The sequence below is a fragment of the Rhea pennata genome, chromosome 9, assembly GCF_028389875.1.
Source record: "Rhea pennata isolate bPtePen1 chromosome 9, bPtePen1.pri, whole genome shotgun sequence".
NCBI classification, from domain to species: Eukaryota; Metazoa; Chordata; class Aves; order Rheiformes; family Rheidae; genus Rhea; species Rhea pennata.
Genome location: NC_084671.1, coordinates 22,227,728 through 22,246,813, shown reverse-complemented (window position 1 = coordinate 22,246,813; position 19,086 = coordinate 22,227,728). Strand labels below are relative to the sequence as shown.

General features: G+C 41.7%; 1 protein-coding gene across 2 annotated transcripts in view; it reads right to left on the bottom strand.

Moving 5' to 3' along the window:
• Positions 1–296: 296 nt before the first annotated feature.
• The window catches only part of SPSB4 (splA/ryanodine receptor domain and SOCS box containing 4), a 159,940-nt gene continuing 141,150 nt past the window's right edge, over positions 297–19,086 (bottom strand). For both annotated transcript variants that reach the window (XM_062582792.1, XM_062582793.1), the window contains one exon: positions 297–1,602. In XM_062582792.1, coding sequence (XP_062438776.1) covers positions 1,475–1,602 — 128 coding nt within the window. In that variant the 3' untranslated portion in view covers positions 297–1,474. The remainder of the gene's footprint in view (positions 1,603–19,086) is intronic.

Genomic DNA, 19,086 nt, shown 5'->3' with positions numbered 1-19,086 from the left:
CTGGACAGATTAAGTCCCAGAGTGCCACTTAGCTCACAACTGAGGTTTTGTTTAGCACAGTCTGGCCAGAAACGTGTTAAAAGCCTCAGTCTAGAGTGTAAGTATATACAGAGTGAGTGGATGCAGGAGGACATTATGTTGCCTGCAATGTCACCATCTTTGCTCACACATGAACCCAAAATAGCAATTCCAAAGAAGCGCTGGACAGAAGCATCTGCAAAGCTGCAGGAGAAACTGAACTTCAACTCTGTGTGCAGTGCTGTCTACACTTAGCACTTCATTAAAAGAGACACAAGTTTTATTTTGGACAGTAGACTTTATTAGAAATTTTCTCCTCATTCATCAGTAAATTCACATTAAAATATGCTGAAGGCAGCTCAGTCTAAACATTTGACATCCTGCCGTAACAACAATTTCCAGTTTAAAAACTAGATAACTGATCAGGCAGATAAACTGAAACATGTAAGAAATGCAAATAGAAAGCAGCATCAAAAATAGGATGAGCCTGAAAAATTAATACATTTCAGGTGGAGCTGGGGAAAACAAAAACAGATCAGTCCTCTCCAAGATAGGAAACAGTTAAATGAGAACTCCACAGACTCTAAACAGATAAATAAACATTATAACCACACATACATTAAAGAGAGAACCAAGTATTTAGAGTTCATACCACATAAAAATTATACATTTGTTCAAATAAAAAAGTGACAAGCTTTCTAAAATACAAATATCCTAAAATCTTGGGATAGTGAACACTTTGTTATAAGCTGCAGAACTTTGGAGGGATAAGATTTGGTCTTGAAAACAATGGACTGCTTCTTACTGTTACCATAGCCAAAAACTGATCTTTCAGACTTGTATACCTTTTGTTCCTCTCACGTTCCTAAATCACATACTCTCCTTCTGGATGATAATCTCTCTCTCTCCCTCCCTCTTTTTGATGTTAAGATTTTTAAATATTATAGGCCTTATTATGCAGAGTGCTCAACACTCAAAGCTCTTAACAACTCTAGAAACTCAAACCAAAGTTTAAGCATTTTTCAGAATTTACCTATGGAGATTTTTCCTTTGATAATTTATTACATCTATAAGGATATGTGTGTGTAGGGGAGAGAGGGAGAAAAATCACACTACTGAAGAATACTCTGTCCTGCATGAGGATGGATCTTGCAGGCCAGATATTCTGTTGGCATTTATCAACATCAACGAAGATAAACCATTACATGCCAGCTGAGGATAATCGCCTTCAGGACTGTAAACAGAATAGGCAACAGATAACGTATGAATCTAGATCAAATCAATGTTTTCACATTCTTGAGTAATCCCCCCCCCACAGTGATCTGCTATCACCGGTTCAGAAAAAAAATATATTAAAAATTAAATAACACTTAAGTGTCCATCATGAAGGTTAATATTTTGTTGTAAACAATTTTCTGTCATTTGCATTGATTTAGGCCAGAGGGTTCTAGATGTGTTACTGATACTGTAAATAATTTTTCAGAGACAGAGGCAAAGGAAGAATTTCTATGTCATGCAGGCGGTCTCTGCCAAGAGCAAAACGAATTGATCTTCGGCACAAGTCCATTAAAGGCAGGGGTTCCGCTGGGAAAAAAGAAAAAAAAAACAGAAGAAAGATGACAGTTAATTTCTCAGCATCTCCACTTACAGTGTTTTATATTACTAACATAGAGTCTGTATGGTATTAAACAGTCAAAAATATAGTAATGGTATTATGGAAAAAAGGCAACCTAGAGGTAACTAAGATCGTTATCAACAGAAGCAGAGACAAAATTCTGTCTTTCATATGTAATAAACAAGTGCAAATTTTCAGACCGAGTTTCCTTATCTGCAAAGCTTAAAATAATCCAGAACCACTCTTGAGACTTCTAAAGTTTTGCACTGTAACATTTCCATGCATTATTGCATTTCCAGATATCTAACAAGAAAAAGAGCTTCTACTCTGTTTATAAGACAACATTCTTCATGTTTCTGTTAACATGAACTAAACTAGCAACTTCTGGCCCTTACATACCAGCTCCTGCTGTGTCTGAGGAACTGGAAGCAGTGCTTACGGGTAACCAAACTCCTCAGCTAACACTACCCTTCCCGTAACACTTTCTTAGCCTTTCTTACTAGGAAATTCACAGGAGGGGAAAAAAAAAATCCTCAAAAATCTATGGGAAATTTAACCTTTTCTCCCAAGAATAAATTAGGGGAGGAGGACTCAGCTGACCAGAGGGCCCGGCGTGCGTGCGTGTGTTCTGCCACATAAACACCCCTCGATGTTCTGAGAATAACGCAATAGGAGTGAATTAAGTATCTACCAGAAATGCCTGACTGCTAGCACTTAGGATTGGAGATCCCAACACAGTGAGCAGCAGCATCTCAAACCACCCTATATCCTACCCTGATCTGCAAGACTCACGTAGCATTGCAGGACGATCATCTCATTTCCACCCAACAGCACAGACAACCCCGTGACTGCAGGAACAAACTAGAATAAAGCCTTAAAGTCTCTGCCCAGTTATATCTACCTTGAGAAACAGCTTTAACTGCATGGATGAGGTTGCACTTGTTCGTTTAAAAGGATAACAACTGTGAAGACTACAGAAAACAATCTTTTTTACAGAATGAAAACCATAATTAACAGCCTTTATAATTAGCTTAAGACTTTCAAATAGGAGAAGAAAAATCCCTTTTGTGCCTATATCATAGTGGTAACTTCTTATAAACTTGACAGATTACTTAAACCCCCTCAGCACTGCATCACTCTCAGTGGTTTTGGCAAGAGCTCTTGCATGTACCACATATGTAGATTTACACACACTACATATTAATCTACCAATCCTTAGCTAATACATGATTTAAAAATTTACTTGTGAAAACTATTACAAAGCACAATATACTAGGATTACTTTTGTACATTAAAATTTTCTGCTGTGGTGATACATCATTGACTCCACGGGTTTTCAGACTCTTATCAAATTGTGCTTGATTTGTATAGTCCACAGTACAGGTTTTCCCAAAAGCATCCAGCGAAAAAAGTTAGCATTCTGTGGTACGCTGAAAGACTAAAAATGATATTTAACTTTATAACCACTTCAGTGACTCAGAGAAGGAGCCTACTTCTACATAAAGTCCACTTCTACTTCATTAGGAATTTTGGCTATTAAAAGATTTTTTAAAAATTTCTTTTATTCCAGTAACAAAGTAAGATTTACTATATATTGGTGTAGTCAATTTTTATTTTTACACAACAGGCTTACAGACATTAAACTTTAGGGGGTGAAGCTATAAAATTTATTCACCAGGATTAATAAGTAGTAGCTAAAGTAGCTCTTTGACTTCCAAGAACAAAATACAACACATCCTACAGGTCTTACACTATCAACAACCATTTTCCAAGTATCTTCCCAGAATCTCTGAGGTCCTATAAAGAGAATGTAAAATACAGATTAACAGTGCTTTAAGCCAGTAACTGATCATGTGGTCTCTTTTTCCCCTAGACAAAGGAATATGCAAAATGCAGCCATCTGTGCAACTGTTCAGCCAGGCAGAGCAGATCCTAAACTTGAAAATATAATTCAAGCAAAGGTTAAAATATCTTCTGAGTTTGAAATGCTGAATGAGAATCCCTGTCTTACTCACTTCCACAGGGAATTTATAAATGCTATAGAAAATACCCCTAAGTGTTTGCAGCAGCTGCTAAATTACAAGTACTGGTTATGTTTTTGTAACTTGAAAATTTAACCATATTCTTTTATTCTCCTTTCTACCCAATGGCAGAGCAAAATTATAAAATATAAAAATATAAAATAAAGATAGTATAATATTTTAATAATATTTATTATAATAATTATAATAATTTATTATTATAAAATACGTATAAAAATAAAATTAGAACAGATTTGGTCTATAATACAAACAAAAGTTATGTTGCTGGGTGAAAACTGAAAACTATCAGGCAGCCTAACTTAACTAAATCATTTTTGGACATTTGCTACGTATGTTAACGCAAGCACTCCCCCGTTCATCCCATCTCCCTGTTTTTCACTGCACATTTTACGAGCGAGGAGTATTTGGAAGGAGGCTTAGGCAGGCTGTTAAGAAGTTCTGCCATTGGGGTGAATTCCAGGGCTGGAGCCCGCATAAATACGGGCAGAGGGCCGGCGCGAGCGGGCACGGGCACGGTGAAAACCTCTCCGGGAGCCTGCACCCCGCGAGTGCTCGCAAACCCCCGCGGCCGGCAGCATCCCTGCGGCCTCCTGCTGCCGTCCAGGGCGAGGGGCTCAGCCGAGCACCCTCCTCCGGCACGGCGCCCTGGCCCTCCCGGGCCGCCTCGTCCCCCTGCGCGTCACTCGCCTGCGAAACGAGGAGAGCAGGCGGAGTGCAAGCACCTCGCAGCCTAGACGTAACCCAACGGTTACTTCGAGCCCAGCGACACCGCGGTCCCGCGGCGCGGGCAGAGGCTCAGCAGCTCCGACGTGCCGGAGCCCAGGGCAGCGGGAATTCGGCTCCCACCAGCATCGCGCGGCGCCGGCCTGCCCCGAAAGCAGGTTGCTGCTCCTCAGCTCTAACAGCAGGACTGCAATTTGACTGGTGTTCTATGAACTCCAGCAACAAGAGAAAGAAGGAACAGATCGCTAACTTAAAATATAAAATTACTAAGAAAACGGGATCCACAAGAACGGCTCTGTGTACTGAATCACCAGCCGGGCTGAGAGACCTGGAGCGAGCTACTCCAGCGCGAGGCAGGCTTCTCGCGGGAACGCAGCTTCCTTCCAGGCTCCGCCAGACGCCGGAGGAGGAGGCGCGTGTCCAAGGCTCTTCTGGTCGCGTCTGGGACTGAGCCTCCCTCCAAACCCCTGCTGTGCGTCTGCACGTGTCTTCAGGGATCTTCTCCTCCTCTGACACTTTCTAGGAAACCTCTCCACCTACAGCTGTCACGTTGCAGAAAATTATTTTTCAGGAGAATATTAAAAAAAGAAAAAATAATACTGCTCAATTCCCCTGTCTCCAATTTTGTACCAGCAGTTTTCAAGAAGACCATTTAAAGAAAAATAAACTTTTGCTTCTACTCCTTCTCACAAGTGTATCTAAAACACAGTGCATGACTCTACGTGTCAAATTAGAGAGTCGTCTTTTGGTAAATCTTCCCTTTTCTACTCTACACTTACATGCACTTTACCACCTGAAAACATGAGTCTGAGAAAAGACACAACAACAGTAATGCTACTCATTCAGAGCTACATTTGACCAAATGGTGCACGAAACATCTGAGCTTTAACTTTAATTGCTGCGAGAAGGGTGTATAATGTTATACAGAGACGTATGTTTTAATTGATGGGTTAAGGACAAAGGCAAAAGGAGCCCTGAAGCTAGGAACAGTGTTTGTGAACACTTCTCCAATAAATATGCATGTGCAACAGCAATTCTCACATCATTAAAGGCTGAAAAATTCATTTAATTTTGGCAACCTATAGTTATTTAACCATCTGGCACTCCAACAAGAATTCCTCATCTTTGTAAACATGCATTTATAATGAAGATACTACTCAAGTCATTTAACATCCAGTAACATTAAACATTATTAACTGCAATGTTGCATAATACTCATACTACTGATACAAAAGAACAGCTTTTAGCACAACAGTTACCTGCCAAATGACACTATTCATGTTTGAAAGCAATTCTTAAGCTGTAAAAACATGTAATATTGTTCAAAGTTCATTACTTTCATTAATCTACAATTTTTTTTATTTTTATCTTATTTTAGAACAATTTCTACTTTCTGGGTGGGGAAAATCAAAGCAAGATCAAAGTTGGTGGAAACTTTGCAATCTTTTGTAAAAATCGCCTCCCACCAAAAATTAAGGCATTAATAAAGAATTGTTTAGTTATTTTATAGCTCTACTTAAGATACCAAATTACCGTATTTTTAGGGCTTTTTTGCCTTGAAAACCTAATAAAACACACTCCTGTATTCAGTGATATTTCATACATGTGACTGCTTCCAAATGGTGTAGGCAGCTTTGTGTAAAAGATTAAAAAAAGCAAAAACATAATGTTGCAAGACGGAGATGCAATCACATACCAGTAAATAAGCAAATGACATCTCCTGCGAGCTAACTTTGTGGACTTAACAACATGCCCATGGGTGAGCAACAATCTCACCAGCAAGGCAACCACCAAACAGTCCCTCCTGTTCCAAAATTTACATTATGTGGCAGGAGGATCAGATGAGGCACCAGCAGTTCAAGAATGGAGAAAGCAAGCAACCTCTGTGCAAACCTAATAAATATCTGGTGCACAGAGAAGAGTCTTGGAAACTAGGAAAAAAATACGGTCCCTCTGTTCTTACTCTGTTCTTATCTTAATTTGGGCAGAGTGCTCTTAAACACCTGTTACGTACCTGTGGATATTGCCCTCTCCTCCTTGCCACCGGTAAGAGGCGGCATCAGGCAGCCTCCTGCCCTGCGGTTCTTTCGGTGCTCCAGTTTCCCCTGGCACTTTGTGGAGATCAGCCAATGTGGGCACAGAAGTCCCTGGAGAGGGATGACATCCCCAAAAGCTCAGCCCTGCACCAGAATACCACGAGTCACCCATCTCGCACGTGCAGGACTGCGCACAGGACCGTCCCTCCGCTGCCCCGGGCCAGCTCAGGCACCAAAAGGCGGCCAGCTATGACCTTCCACGACCGCGCTCATCAGCTTTTCCCTCTCCCATTCCCGCAAAGATTCAGCCCGTGTGGAGGACGAAGCACACGAGAACGTGCGGAGACCCCATCCCCTTGCGAGTGGTCTGGCGTACAAGGGTGCCAGCACACGACACACCTCACGTCAGGGAACACAAAGCGGATGTGCGCAGAGGACTAGCACGGGTGCCACACGAACCTCTTAGCCCGTCCCAGTCATCGCTGGCCCTTCCCCCAAGCAGATGGGGAGGGGAAGCCCTCTCCTAGGATTTCCTCCGCTCTTTAGTGACCCGATTTACTCCGTCGGCCAACTCCCTGCCCCTCACCAGGGCACCAGAGCCACCACCCTGCTGCAGCGTAGCACTCCCGTTTCATCTTTTCCTTGGATTTCCCCCTCCTTTCTCCCTAGATATTAAAGCACCTGCTAGAGGATTTTGATGAGGCCTAAGTCTTTCCATTAGGATGCATTAGGGCATAGTGGAATTTGTAACTACCATTTAATTATCACATACAATAAATACACCACTAGCAGTTTTCCTTCCAAGCTTTCTGCCAAAGCTTAATTATTGTTTTAATTTTATGCAGTAAGAGCCAAATTCATTCTCCCACATAATATGGTGCATAGATACAATCCTTTTGGCATTTTTATGACTTCCCTGATACAACTAATGGAAAATCTGACTCATGTTCCTTAAATGGCACATTCTAAAGAAAGGAAATTGCAAATAATATTTTAAAGAACATAGGCTATGACCAGTCATAAAAAATACTAATAAATCTCCTAACAGCAATGAAAATCTAGGCAAAGCATAACAGCATAAAACAAATCACTTATCTTTTTCCCACAGATGTCTTTAAGCAATGCAGTCTAACATAGTTAACTATACAAATGAAATACTTTCAAACATTACATTTTAATTACAGCTCAGGTGCTCTAAGAGAACTACCACTCACAAGAACCCCACAATAAAATGGAGTCATCGTGGGTTTTTTTAAGATTCGTTAATTTTTTTTCTCTTACTGCTACATATTTATCTCTCCGAGAGCAGGAGGCTCCTAGCAGAGCACAGACAAGCTCACGTTGGCCTCCGGAGTCGCAGGCCGCAAAGGGCCGAGCTCCCGCCTCGCCCCCGTCCCACCGGCCGGGAGCTGCTGCGCTCTCGGCTTCAAAAGGCACCCGGGGCAGACGGCACAGTTTCGTTACCCGGCAAGGCTGAAGGACGGTCGGCGTCTCCAGCAGCTGTCTCTCAGGACTGATAAAGTTTTACGCGTTACCACATCAGCACCTTATTTTTAGCAGCATGGGGAAAAAGTGAAAATATAAAACATAACAGGAGTCGCCTCGCCCCCCTGCAGCCCCCTGAGGTTCTGCTACACGGAAGCAAGAGCACGCGAAGGGGGGCGCAGAAGGCAAGGAAGCAGGAAGAGCAAGGGGACTCGGGTGCATTTCCGCCCTCCTTGCCTGCATGTATCATGCTCCTGCAGGGGGGCGCGGATGCTTTACAGATACCTTTGGCTTTTAAGAGTAAACTACAGTTAATCATTATTTAAAATTTCAATTTAGCAGAATTAAGCTGAAGAAGCAGCAATGAACAAGGAAATATGCTCCAGTATCATTTGGTTTTAGCTAATGTTCTCCAGTGGCGCTTTCTTGAGAGGAGAAGAGTTGAAAAGCAGAACAGAATACAAATGAACAAAAAACACCCCAAAACTCGGAGCCTATTGCTACGGCTTTGAGGAAGAGCACATCACTCCGAGCACTGGTCGTGTCTCCTTGCAATCCCCCCACAAACACGTTTTGGTGTTTGTAATCTCTGATGACGATGACACAGGACTTGGACCGCTCGTCCTGACTCAAGAAAACACTGGAGCACATGTCTAAATCCAGCAAATTCAATAAATGGTTCAATTTCATGCTTAAAGATTTCAAGCCAGTAGACTTATGCCTAAATCCTTCAGCATACCACTGAGGTTATAAGAGTGCTCTCCCTAGGAAAGTAATTTGTCTGCCTACATTTGTAGGAAGACTGTATATTGGAAATCATACATATACCTGTTGCAAGCTTCTTCTGAGAAGCTCAGTGTGCTTTGCAAATACTAACTCAGTGCAAGTCCCTGCGAGAAGTTAGCAAAGACTGTTGAAACAGTATTTTTTCTACTAATAAAGCAACAGCAACAAACAGGGGTTAAATTGACAGGCGATTTTGTATAAAGTCTGTAACAGCACTTGAAACGTTCACTCCTGAACTGCACCCTGAGGCGCTCAGGCGATCCAGGAGCGTACTGGATCACCCTGTGAGCAAACTAAACAACCGAGCAGAGCTGCTCCTCCCTTCCATCCTCCCCTCGCTTCCCTCTCAAAGAAAGCAAAACAAGTGCCTTAACAGACTGTCCTCTTTCCCAGCCTAACCCGTGAACATTTTGAGTTTAAAGACTACCAGGCAGCCTACGGTCCACCTAAAAAGGGGCTCTACATTAAACAGGCTCAATATAGGGCAGCAGGTATAAAGTCTGGCCCGGGGCCAGAATCTGCAAACAGCTGCACCGCGACAACACACGTGCCAGTTTCCTGATAACCTGCATTTTCTGAATCAGTTCAGCTGATTTAAATGTAAATATACATTACAAGAATTCTATTTAAAGTAACAAAATCATAGGTATGATTCATTTTTGACACGCTCTTTCTCCAAGAAAGATTCCTAAATTATACTGCTCTACATCATTCAGAAGCTGCAGAATAGAGGCAGATAATAAGGAATTTTACTAACAAACATATATTTTTTTTTTAAAAAAAAGAAAAAGATTACAAAGCCCTACAATAAGCTTTTTCTGCTACGGCTTGATAGATTCGCATGCTGCCAGAAAAAAAAAAAAGAAGAAAATATACTGGCCACTTCCCTCCTGAAAGAGGAAGCAATGCATATGATTTTATTGCAAATACCCTGTGTGCATCAGGAAAAGAGAAATAGGAAGGAAGAGCTGGAAAGATTTGTTTTCTGATCTGTCATTGTTTGTTCTTCTCCTTCCTTCAAATACTATCATAAAACTACTCTTCTGTCTTTGTATCTGAAAACACTTGGAAGGTAAATGGAGCCAGTTATTTCAGTGAGCACCTAAACGTTTTGCAGGAGAAAAGCCACCTAACAAAAAACCATGCTCTTTTGAGACCAGCCCACCAAACAGTAAGGCGCTCGCCATCAGAGATGGGCTGCAGCTGCAAACGTTGGCTCCTTGGCTCCTCCCAGGTTAAACTTCCCCAAGTTTAAGGGGTTGGGAATGAGGATTTGCTTTAGATTAATCTCTAATGCATACTTTATGGCTTTTACTGTCAGAAGCACATTTATCACCATTACATTCAGCTTGTGTATGCCAGGCCATAAAGATGGAAGCTAAAATATATCAAGGTGAGAGAAGATAAAAGCTTGGATGAGAATTTCACCGGGTAGGTTCACTGGAGTTCAAAGCCAACGGTGTTCAGGGGGTTATGAACAGATTTATAGGCAAAGTATTAACCAAGAAAGTTGAAGGAAAGTTCAGGTTTCAAGGATGAGCCAGTGCGGTTCATCCAGCTTTTGCAACAGGAATTCACACAACGCAAACTGTGGAGCAACACGACAGCTCAGGTAGTTTCTTGCATTTTCTCTCTTCAGGAAGTAAGTACTTCAAAAACACAAATATAAAACCCATGCACAAGTATATGCCTATAAAAACTTCTACTGCTGCAAACGAGTCTTTATTGCTCTGGAAAAACACATATTTTCTCAGAAATAGTTTTTAGGTAACACCTTCCCCATCCCTCATTTCACTGGCACATTTCTGCCTTAATAGTAATAGCAGGCATAAGAGTAAAATACTCTGGTGGAAAACCTAACCATATATATTAGAATATTCAAAATTAAGTTTGTTGTTCTTAAGCATATTTTATATTACGGGTTAATCTGAGAGAGAGTGCGAGAGAGAAAGAGATGCAAAAAGGCAAACCCCGGAAGCGCGTGCTCAGCTCAGCTGGTTATATTATCTAACTGCCCCATCTGCCCTTTTCCCACTGGCCTGTTTTATCCACCAGCCGTATTTCTACGGCATGTCCGCTGCATGGCATACAGGAGTACACACTGTCACCTTTTCCTGTGCTGGGCCCAACACACTGGAGTCTCCCAAGAATTGCTAAATACTACCGTACTAGATTAACACACATTCAGTCAAGATTGTTGCTGCTTTTAACACAAATAGTCTCAGCTGTACCCTATCACAAGAGTTTTCCATATGGGTGTTCAGTATTACACTATGTAATAATTTACTTCATTTTGCAATTGAGTTAAAGTATCATCTGTATCATATTGCATCTTTCTTCAGAAAGTGTCCTTATACTGATGCAGAGACAGAACTGATGACTGTTCTACTTAAATTTATATCAAATGTGCTGAACTGTTTAAGACAATAAATATTTGACTACATTCCTTGCATCATTGTTACATTTTCTTAACTGCTTTAATTTAAACTACCCGGAGGCTCCAACATATGCAGATTTCCTCAAACCAAGCAAAAACTGGCAGCAGCCTATAGATTAAATTTTAATGCAATTGTATACAAGCTAATGATCTCCAGGGGAGATCTGCAAACCTGATGCATCACATTGTTACTCTAGTTTTCATATGAATAGAATTACACTTGAATAAATCTGGAGCAATGAAGTTGCAAATTAGATTCAATAGAATCAATTTGATCCTGTTAGTTTAATACCATTTGTATTTCCATTTCTTCAAAGTGATTTTTTTTCTTAAGTATCATAATTTCTATTAGCATAAAATGGGTATTGGAGACAATCTGAATATTTTCATATTGAATTTAGGATTTGTCATTGTTCTTGGTACACAAACATCACTGGTACTCTCTGAAGAACAGTCTACAGCATTCATTTGAACACAAATATGCTCATGTATTAGCTGCAGCGTGCACAGTGCTGCCTTTCCTCCTGATCGCTTAACCCTTCTCATCACGAGCTCCTGTATTTTGCCTCAAGCTGGGGAAAGCTCTGTGCACAACGTCACGCTGCTGCACCTCTGCCTAACACCAGCACTCTCGGCACGCTCTCTTAAAAATGGTCCGGCTATTTTTGAGGAAGAAAAGGCAGGAGTAAAATTCCCATATGAAGTATCCTACTATCATTTTATGTTACATGCTTTCACACCCCGAGCTGTTAGAGCAGCTGCATAAAACTTGCTGGAGGGAAAGGGAAGGGTGAGGCAGACACACAGCTTGGGGAGAGAAAGAGGTTAGAAAACCCTCTGGGTCTGCCACTTAAGTGGCGACTTTTTCTGTCCTGCAGGTGCGGTGGGCTCCAAAAAGAGAACAAGTATTAAATTGCAAGAAAAAAATGCTTATATTTCACACTGGATTAATAGAATCTGATAGCTAAAGCCATATTTTGTTAGCACTGAGCGTCTCCAGCCCCAGGGTGGCTCAGCTGAGCAAAACTTTTCTGTACGTAGTCCTTCCGGCAGCTTTGCCATCACGAGGCCTCTTCTTCTGCCCTCTCTGTGCCACCTCCTCTGGCCTGAGCAGCTGGAAGGGGAACTGGAGCCAGGAGCTCTTGGTCTGTATCCACACGTTGCCCTGCTGGTGCTGAGGGAGCGGGAAATCGAGAACTCGACTGCAGCAGATCCCCAGCCCCAGCCCCCGGGAACTTCCCCTGGCCCACTCGGCTGGCACATGAGGACTCTCCTCGCTCTAGCCTCGGCTTGCTGCTCCAGTGAATGCAGACACGAAGAGAAGGACAACAAAAGGGACCAGCAGCTTTCACCACAGCCCTCTCCTCCACGCGCACCGCTCCCAGGGAGCGATGCCAGAGCTCGAGCTCCACATCCAACCTGCGCCCTCCTACTTTGTTACCCACCCGCGGCTTCAGGGCCACCAGCTAAACAGGACCTAACCGATGTCAAACAAGATGAGAAGAAAACATGTACGCCTGAACTGCCAAATAGTATCTTTTCACTGCAGAAGGAAATATAAAACCCTGCGAAGGGTCCGTGTTTATTGCTTCTTACTGATTCATTATCAAATTTGCTTCATCTACAAGCGGCCTCTGCCAAGCCCCAGCTGCCAGCTGGCTAACGCAGTTGCACAGGTGTAAATGAAAGCATCATTTGGCCTGCAGAAACACTATCACTGACAAAGATTCGTCTAGATTTTCAGATCCCAAAGCCAATCTGTAATACTGGCAATTAAAAAAAGCATTGCCTCTGGAAAGTATTTCACAAGCGACGCAAAGTTGAGCAATTCATTCACCTACTGATATACTCGTAAGCTTCTCCCTTCTGCGGGAAAGGGAATCCCGTCATCCCACTCACACAGCTGACTTCAAATACAAAATTAGAATGAAAGAATCAACATGCACTAAAATCATTGCAACTATTTCTAGTCGTTCATGCTTGCACAGAAACCCCAAAAGATTTATGCAGTAGCTTCAAACACTCAGCTCACAAAATACACCCACCACCCTAACACCCTTGCTTACATTAGGATATTTATTAGGATAATAAATAACAACTCAGGTAACGGGCCGCAATGCCCCTGTGGCCAGCGTCTACCGCAGACCAAAAGATGACGATCCCAGGGACACCAGTTTGTCTTTGGCTATTTATAACACTAACAGCTCACCTTTATAGCCAGACACCTCTGCTTCTAATCCCCAAGCACCTAATCACGGTGACCACTGTCTAGCTTTACAGACAACGTGGAAAGCGAGGTGGAGGGATGCACCGCAGTATATGCAACAGTATATTTCTTCGTTAATAACTGCACACTACTCACAAAAAGCATAATGACAGCACTTGCAAGTTAGAGAGATTTAAAGCAATGCTTTCTTCTGAAACTAAATACAGGTTATAGGCATTTACCTGTTAACCTCCCTAAAAAGAAAAGCGACCATGGACAAGACTGTAAAAACGGATGAACGCAGGGGAAATACTTGAACCACCTTCTGTTCCTCATTACATACATATTTTATTTATTTTAATGGCAGTAAGAAACCATGGAGATTAGATATTTAAAACAGCTATTATAATTTGATTTTAGGTTTAAACAAAAGAAAGGCCAGAAAATATATGAAGAAAATACATGCTGGAATTAAGCTACTTAGAAAAATGCAGCAATTAATAGCACAGAAAATTTTATTTCTAATATGCTACAGTTCTACAATTGAGGCAGACGCACAGTGATTTCTTAGTGTAAAATATAAGCTAACTTCAACATGATTTTAGATACAAGAGAGAACTTTCTCTTGTCGGGGCATTGGTATATATGCAAGTTAAGGTTTTCAAGAGTAAGTGATTTCACCTAAGCTATTTCCTCATTTAGATACCTCATGAAACGACTCGATCGACTAAAGCGTCAAGGAGGCAGCAGCTCTTAGCGAAGCCAGTAAGATACTCCAGCCCGAAAGCAGGAATGACGTTTTTGTCTCCTTTTCCTCTGATGTAGTATTTACAGTTTGGGCTATGACACTCTCCAAATTGCAAACTAAGTTCTTTACTGAGAAGTTGATTCTTTTGAGAAATATATAGATAGCCAGATAGATATATAGATATATATTCTTCCTTATTTGAAGACTGCAATATCAACTTGCTGCCAAATTCCCATTATGTTTAAATAAGGTTTGGACATAAATGCCTTTAGTATCAGCACTATTTTTTTCTTTTTTCTTAATAAGTTTAGAAAAACAGACTAAAAAAGTGAAAGATAAATTTCAGTCTCATTTTATGGCTGTGTGTGTGTGCGCGTGTGCATAAATATATATACACACACACGTGCGCGTGCACACACACACACATATATATATACGTATTTCTTTTATGCTCCATCATGATTGTTTTGTTTTCCTCCAAAATTTCTAACCTATCTGGTCATTTAAGTCTTTCCAATTTTCTCCTCTTATCAGCTGTCCTCTTGCCTTGCTCCTGTGCTCGTTCTCAGCGCTATCAGGGTGCTGCTCAGTCAACTCAGATTTAAAACACAAATACCCTTCCACCTGCAGGTCTGTAAACATCAGGTAAGGGGAGGCTGCTTTTTTTATCCAAAGACTTGGGCGATAACGATGCAGCAGATGAAAAGCTAAAATAGCAGTGGAAAGCTCTTCAGCTCAGCACTCAATCCAGGCACGAGACTACTCAGCCCACGTCCAGAGCTCCCCGCAGCGCACAGGAACGCTCCCCCGACCTCCTCCTGCTCGGCCTCGGCTCGGCCTTTGTCACTCCATCAGCGTCGGCAGTAAAGCCAAAGGGAATTTTGCCAGGGTAAACACTGCTAACTGGGGTCCCCATCCACAGATATTTGGCCTATCTCCCCCCAGTTTGTTGCCAAGTCATTTCTGAGGTCACTCTGCCTCTACGATAAAATGGATGTATTTTTTTCTAAGTAATCACAGGTTTGAGATTAGCAGCGAGCCCTTAAGCGTAAGAATATGCTTAAGACTTGCCGGGAAGCCCATTTAACCCTCTCCAAACCCCTCATGCGAGTTATCTGTTTGCTTCGGTTGTGCTTTTACTCCCCTCGAGGACAGATCAAGACCTTGGGCTTGTTTTTAATCCCATGGAGGAAGGCGCAGAGCGGGCAGGCCGGGCAGCGCCGTGCCGAGCCCCGAGCTGCGGCAACCCGGCTGGCAGGGCCACGGGACCCGAGGCAGGGAGAGCCACGAGCGGGCATCGCCACAGCGGGAGCAGCGACGAGCCTCACTGCGCGGAAGAAAGCTACAGGCAACTTGCCTTTCTTTGCAGGACGCTTCAAAGGGTGTTTTTGCTAGTACAATGCGTACACTTTATGTCTTCTTTAGGATTAATTGCTTAAATTTGTATGCTGATGCCATTCAAATACTATCTGATAAACCTTTAATTTTATTTACTACTGCACAACCACAGTTCTGGGGGCTGTAGACCAGTCCTTGTCCAGACTGAAATACTCATTTCGCTGTCTCTAAGGTAACTTCCGAGCTCAGTTTAAAAAAGTGATGTTTCCATATACTTTGCTTTACTGCTGTTCCTTCTAAAAACAAAGGCGGAACTATACATTATTCACCACTGCCTTTTACTTGTTGGGCAACATCAATTAAAACTAGGCTTGCAGGACACACACCCTTTGAAATACCAAATACAGATGAAAAATATTCAAAACTTCTAGACCTCTCTTCCATCTGGCTTTGAAAACCTACTCCTATCCTTAAGGAAAAGCAGATTTCATCGGCAGAGACTTATACCCCTGCCTGACAGCTGCACGAAGCAGGACCCAGTGCACGGCTTTTGTAACCACCTTCTGCCACAATGTGAAGACAGTCCCAATAACAACGTTTTATCTAGTTGTCTCCTGGAAGTGTCACGCTTCTTTAAAAGCCAGTTGTGTATGTTATTTCTCATTTCATCCAAGTTGTGCTCTGGATGATCCATACGGATTTAGCAACCATCATTGACAGCGAGGGTCACTTGTCCCTCCTCTGGGCTCCTCCATCACAGCGGGACAGCATCCTTGGTTTTAGCTATGCAAAGCTCGATTTTGTGAGTACTTTTCCTTAGGGATTTTGGACAATTTTGATGAAACATTGAGCTTGGTGGACTCAAACATAGATGTTTCAAAAAAACTGACTCATGCAGAAGCTATTTAGAATATTTTAATGAATTATCACTTACAGAAAACAGCTTATTTCTGGGAAGCACAGTATGAAGGGGCACTAGTTAGAAAATTGTTATTAACGGAAAACCATTTTCAAGCATTCTTGAAATGAGAACATGTTCCCACATAATTAGGTATGGATTTGGACCAACTCCCCCAAACCTGGGGAGTGCTGGCTCATCACAAAACCAGAACAACCCAGAACACACCCAACCTGCCTCTCTGTACAACTACCAGTCTCCGACCAGCACCACTTCTTGCCTGGAAATTTGCTCTAAAAATCATTTCTGTAAATGCTGTTTCTGAAAGCTATTCAACTACCTTTTAACAGCTTTTTGCTCCTTAATGGCAAGATATTCCAATTGTTCATGTTAAAGCAACAGATCCACCTGGACCTTCTTCTCCTTTCAAGTTTCTTGTACTCCCTTGGCAAGCAGTGCCCCAACTCTTCCACAAGCCATGAAAATTAAACCGAATTAAAATTCTCACAGAACTTCTGATCTAGCCTGGGACTTGAGGTTCCTCTGGTGAAAGAAATGCTCAAGAGAGAGGGAGGTAGGAGGGCTTCAGAAGAAGCCTACATGCATTTCTGTCTTCTGTAGCTTCCTGATACTCAGCAACCCTCTGGGCAGATGGCTCTGCAACAGACTTCAGCGTACTTGTGCTCTGCTTCTGATTAGCAAACGTTTGCCTCGTACCTGAATACTCACAAACACTGCCACTACACAGCCAAACCCATTGCCATACAGATTAAAGAAGTCCACAATAAACTTACAGTCCAGCGCTGAAAACTTTAGTACCAATGTCCAATCTAAATATAATTTGATGCCCAAGAAGCAGGGAAGTTGAGGGAATGACCCTGAATATCAACAGCAAGGAAAGCAGTTGCTACCTGATGCCTTGGGCTCTTCTGGTACCCCTGAAAACCGCTCTTACTCTGGTTGTCCAACTTTCATGCTGTTCGCAGTCATACCACAGCACACAATCTTGATCCTGAAAAGCCTGGGTAAAGCTCTATCGCAGAATTAAACCAGGCCTTTGGGAAGCTCTGCTCAAAATAAGGTAAAGCTAAGAGCTGTCATCAGAAATGCAAAAAACAACAACTTCCTTGAATGCCACAGAACAATCCAGGATGCCAGAAATCCAGTACTTTTGGGAAATGTAACAACTATGATGTCGCTTCTGCGTCCATCATTTGCTAAATGTTAAAAGTATCATCACTTCATGAACCTGAAGTTCATCCGATACGAACAAAATAGCGCTGTTCATGTAGTGCCAGGATGTCTCAAATCCTAGGAAGCCTTTAATCTTCACTTTCAGAACCAAGAATGTCAGCTTATACTTGCACCTGGCTGACTCCATTCTCTCCAGTGGAAAATGGCTATTTCTGCTCAGCTACAAGCTTTCTGCAGTGCAGCGAACCACAGCCGGCGATGCCAGTTCCTCTGTTAAACAGCTGTGGCTCAGTTCCCAAAATCACCAGCTAAATTCAGTAGGCAAGAGTGCATGCTATATTTTTCACAGGGATGTGGTCTGTGATGTAAATGAGGTTGCTCTCTAAATTTGCCTTCTGAAAGCATTCTCAGGAACCCAGATCAGCCATTTCCTCCTTGAAATTTCTCATTCCCAAAAGGAAAGAAAAAAAACCCCTAAACTTCCCTAGCAGTAAGCATCTGCCAAGAATTTTTAAATGTTCCCATCCAAATCCTCCTCCTTTTTCTTAAGCTTTCCATTTCTTGCTGTATTATAAATCACTCTGGGGAAATACCACGGACTCTGAACATTTAAGATATGTTCCTTAGTGGTACAACATCAAGTTTTACTAGCCTCTTTGAAATGAAATGGTGTGGGCTCTCTGCAGAGGCAAATTACTTTTTTTAAAAAAATAATTAACCATGTTATATGGATTGAAGAGTACAGTAACAAGAAGTTAAACTTATTTTGAAAAACTGCTAGATTTTAAACAGAACAAATGTCACAAGAACTGAACAGAGCTTTGGGGAATGTAACAAAATGCTATGCAAAGATTATTTCACTCAGCTCCAAAATGGTTTGTCAAATAACTGCAAAAATTAAGTTTCAAAATCTGAACAAAAAACAGCTGACCTATGGTCAGACAATAGGGAGAACCTCTCAAAATGCTGAACCTCTGGTTCAAAACATGCATGTCTTCTCCCCCAAAAGAGCTTTTCCTACGTATACATTTATCCAATTTTGGTTTGTGAGCATTCCTTCATAAACAATCTGCTGATTCAACCTTTTATTCCAGGAAAGTCACTGTCGGTCAAGGATACTGTATTAAAATGCTTCCAAAGTACCTATAGGAAGATGATGTAGCAATGGAGGAATAGCCTAAGTATGATTACAAGATTACATAATAGCCAGCAATAAATGCTTTCATCTGGCATTACTTGATGGAATGATCTTCAATACTATCAGATATGATTTACACACCCAAGATTCATTTCAGTTTTCTCTAAACGGTGACAGAAACTAAGAAACAACACTGAAAGCACAGGAAATAGCCATGTTCCTTTAATTCTAGTGAGAAACCTTGTTTTATTAACATGCTAGCAAATATTTAAATATCTAACTTTGGATAACAGATATGTAATGAAACAGCATTTAAAAGTTATTGCTCACATCCGTAAGAAGAACAAAAAGTGTCATCAACTTAAAACTATACATCTAATTCTAATAAAAATCAACATTAGAGATATAAATTGTCTTGCAAA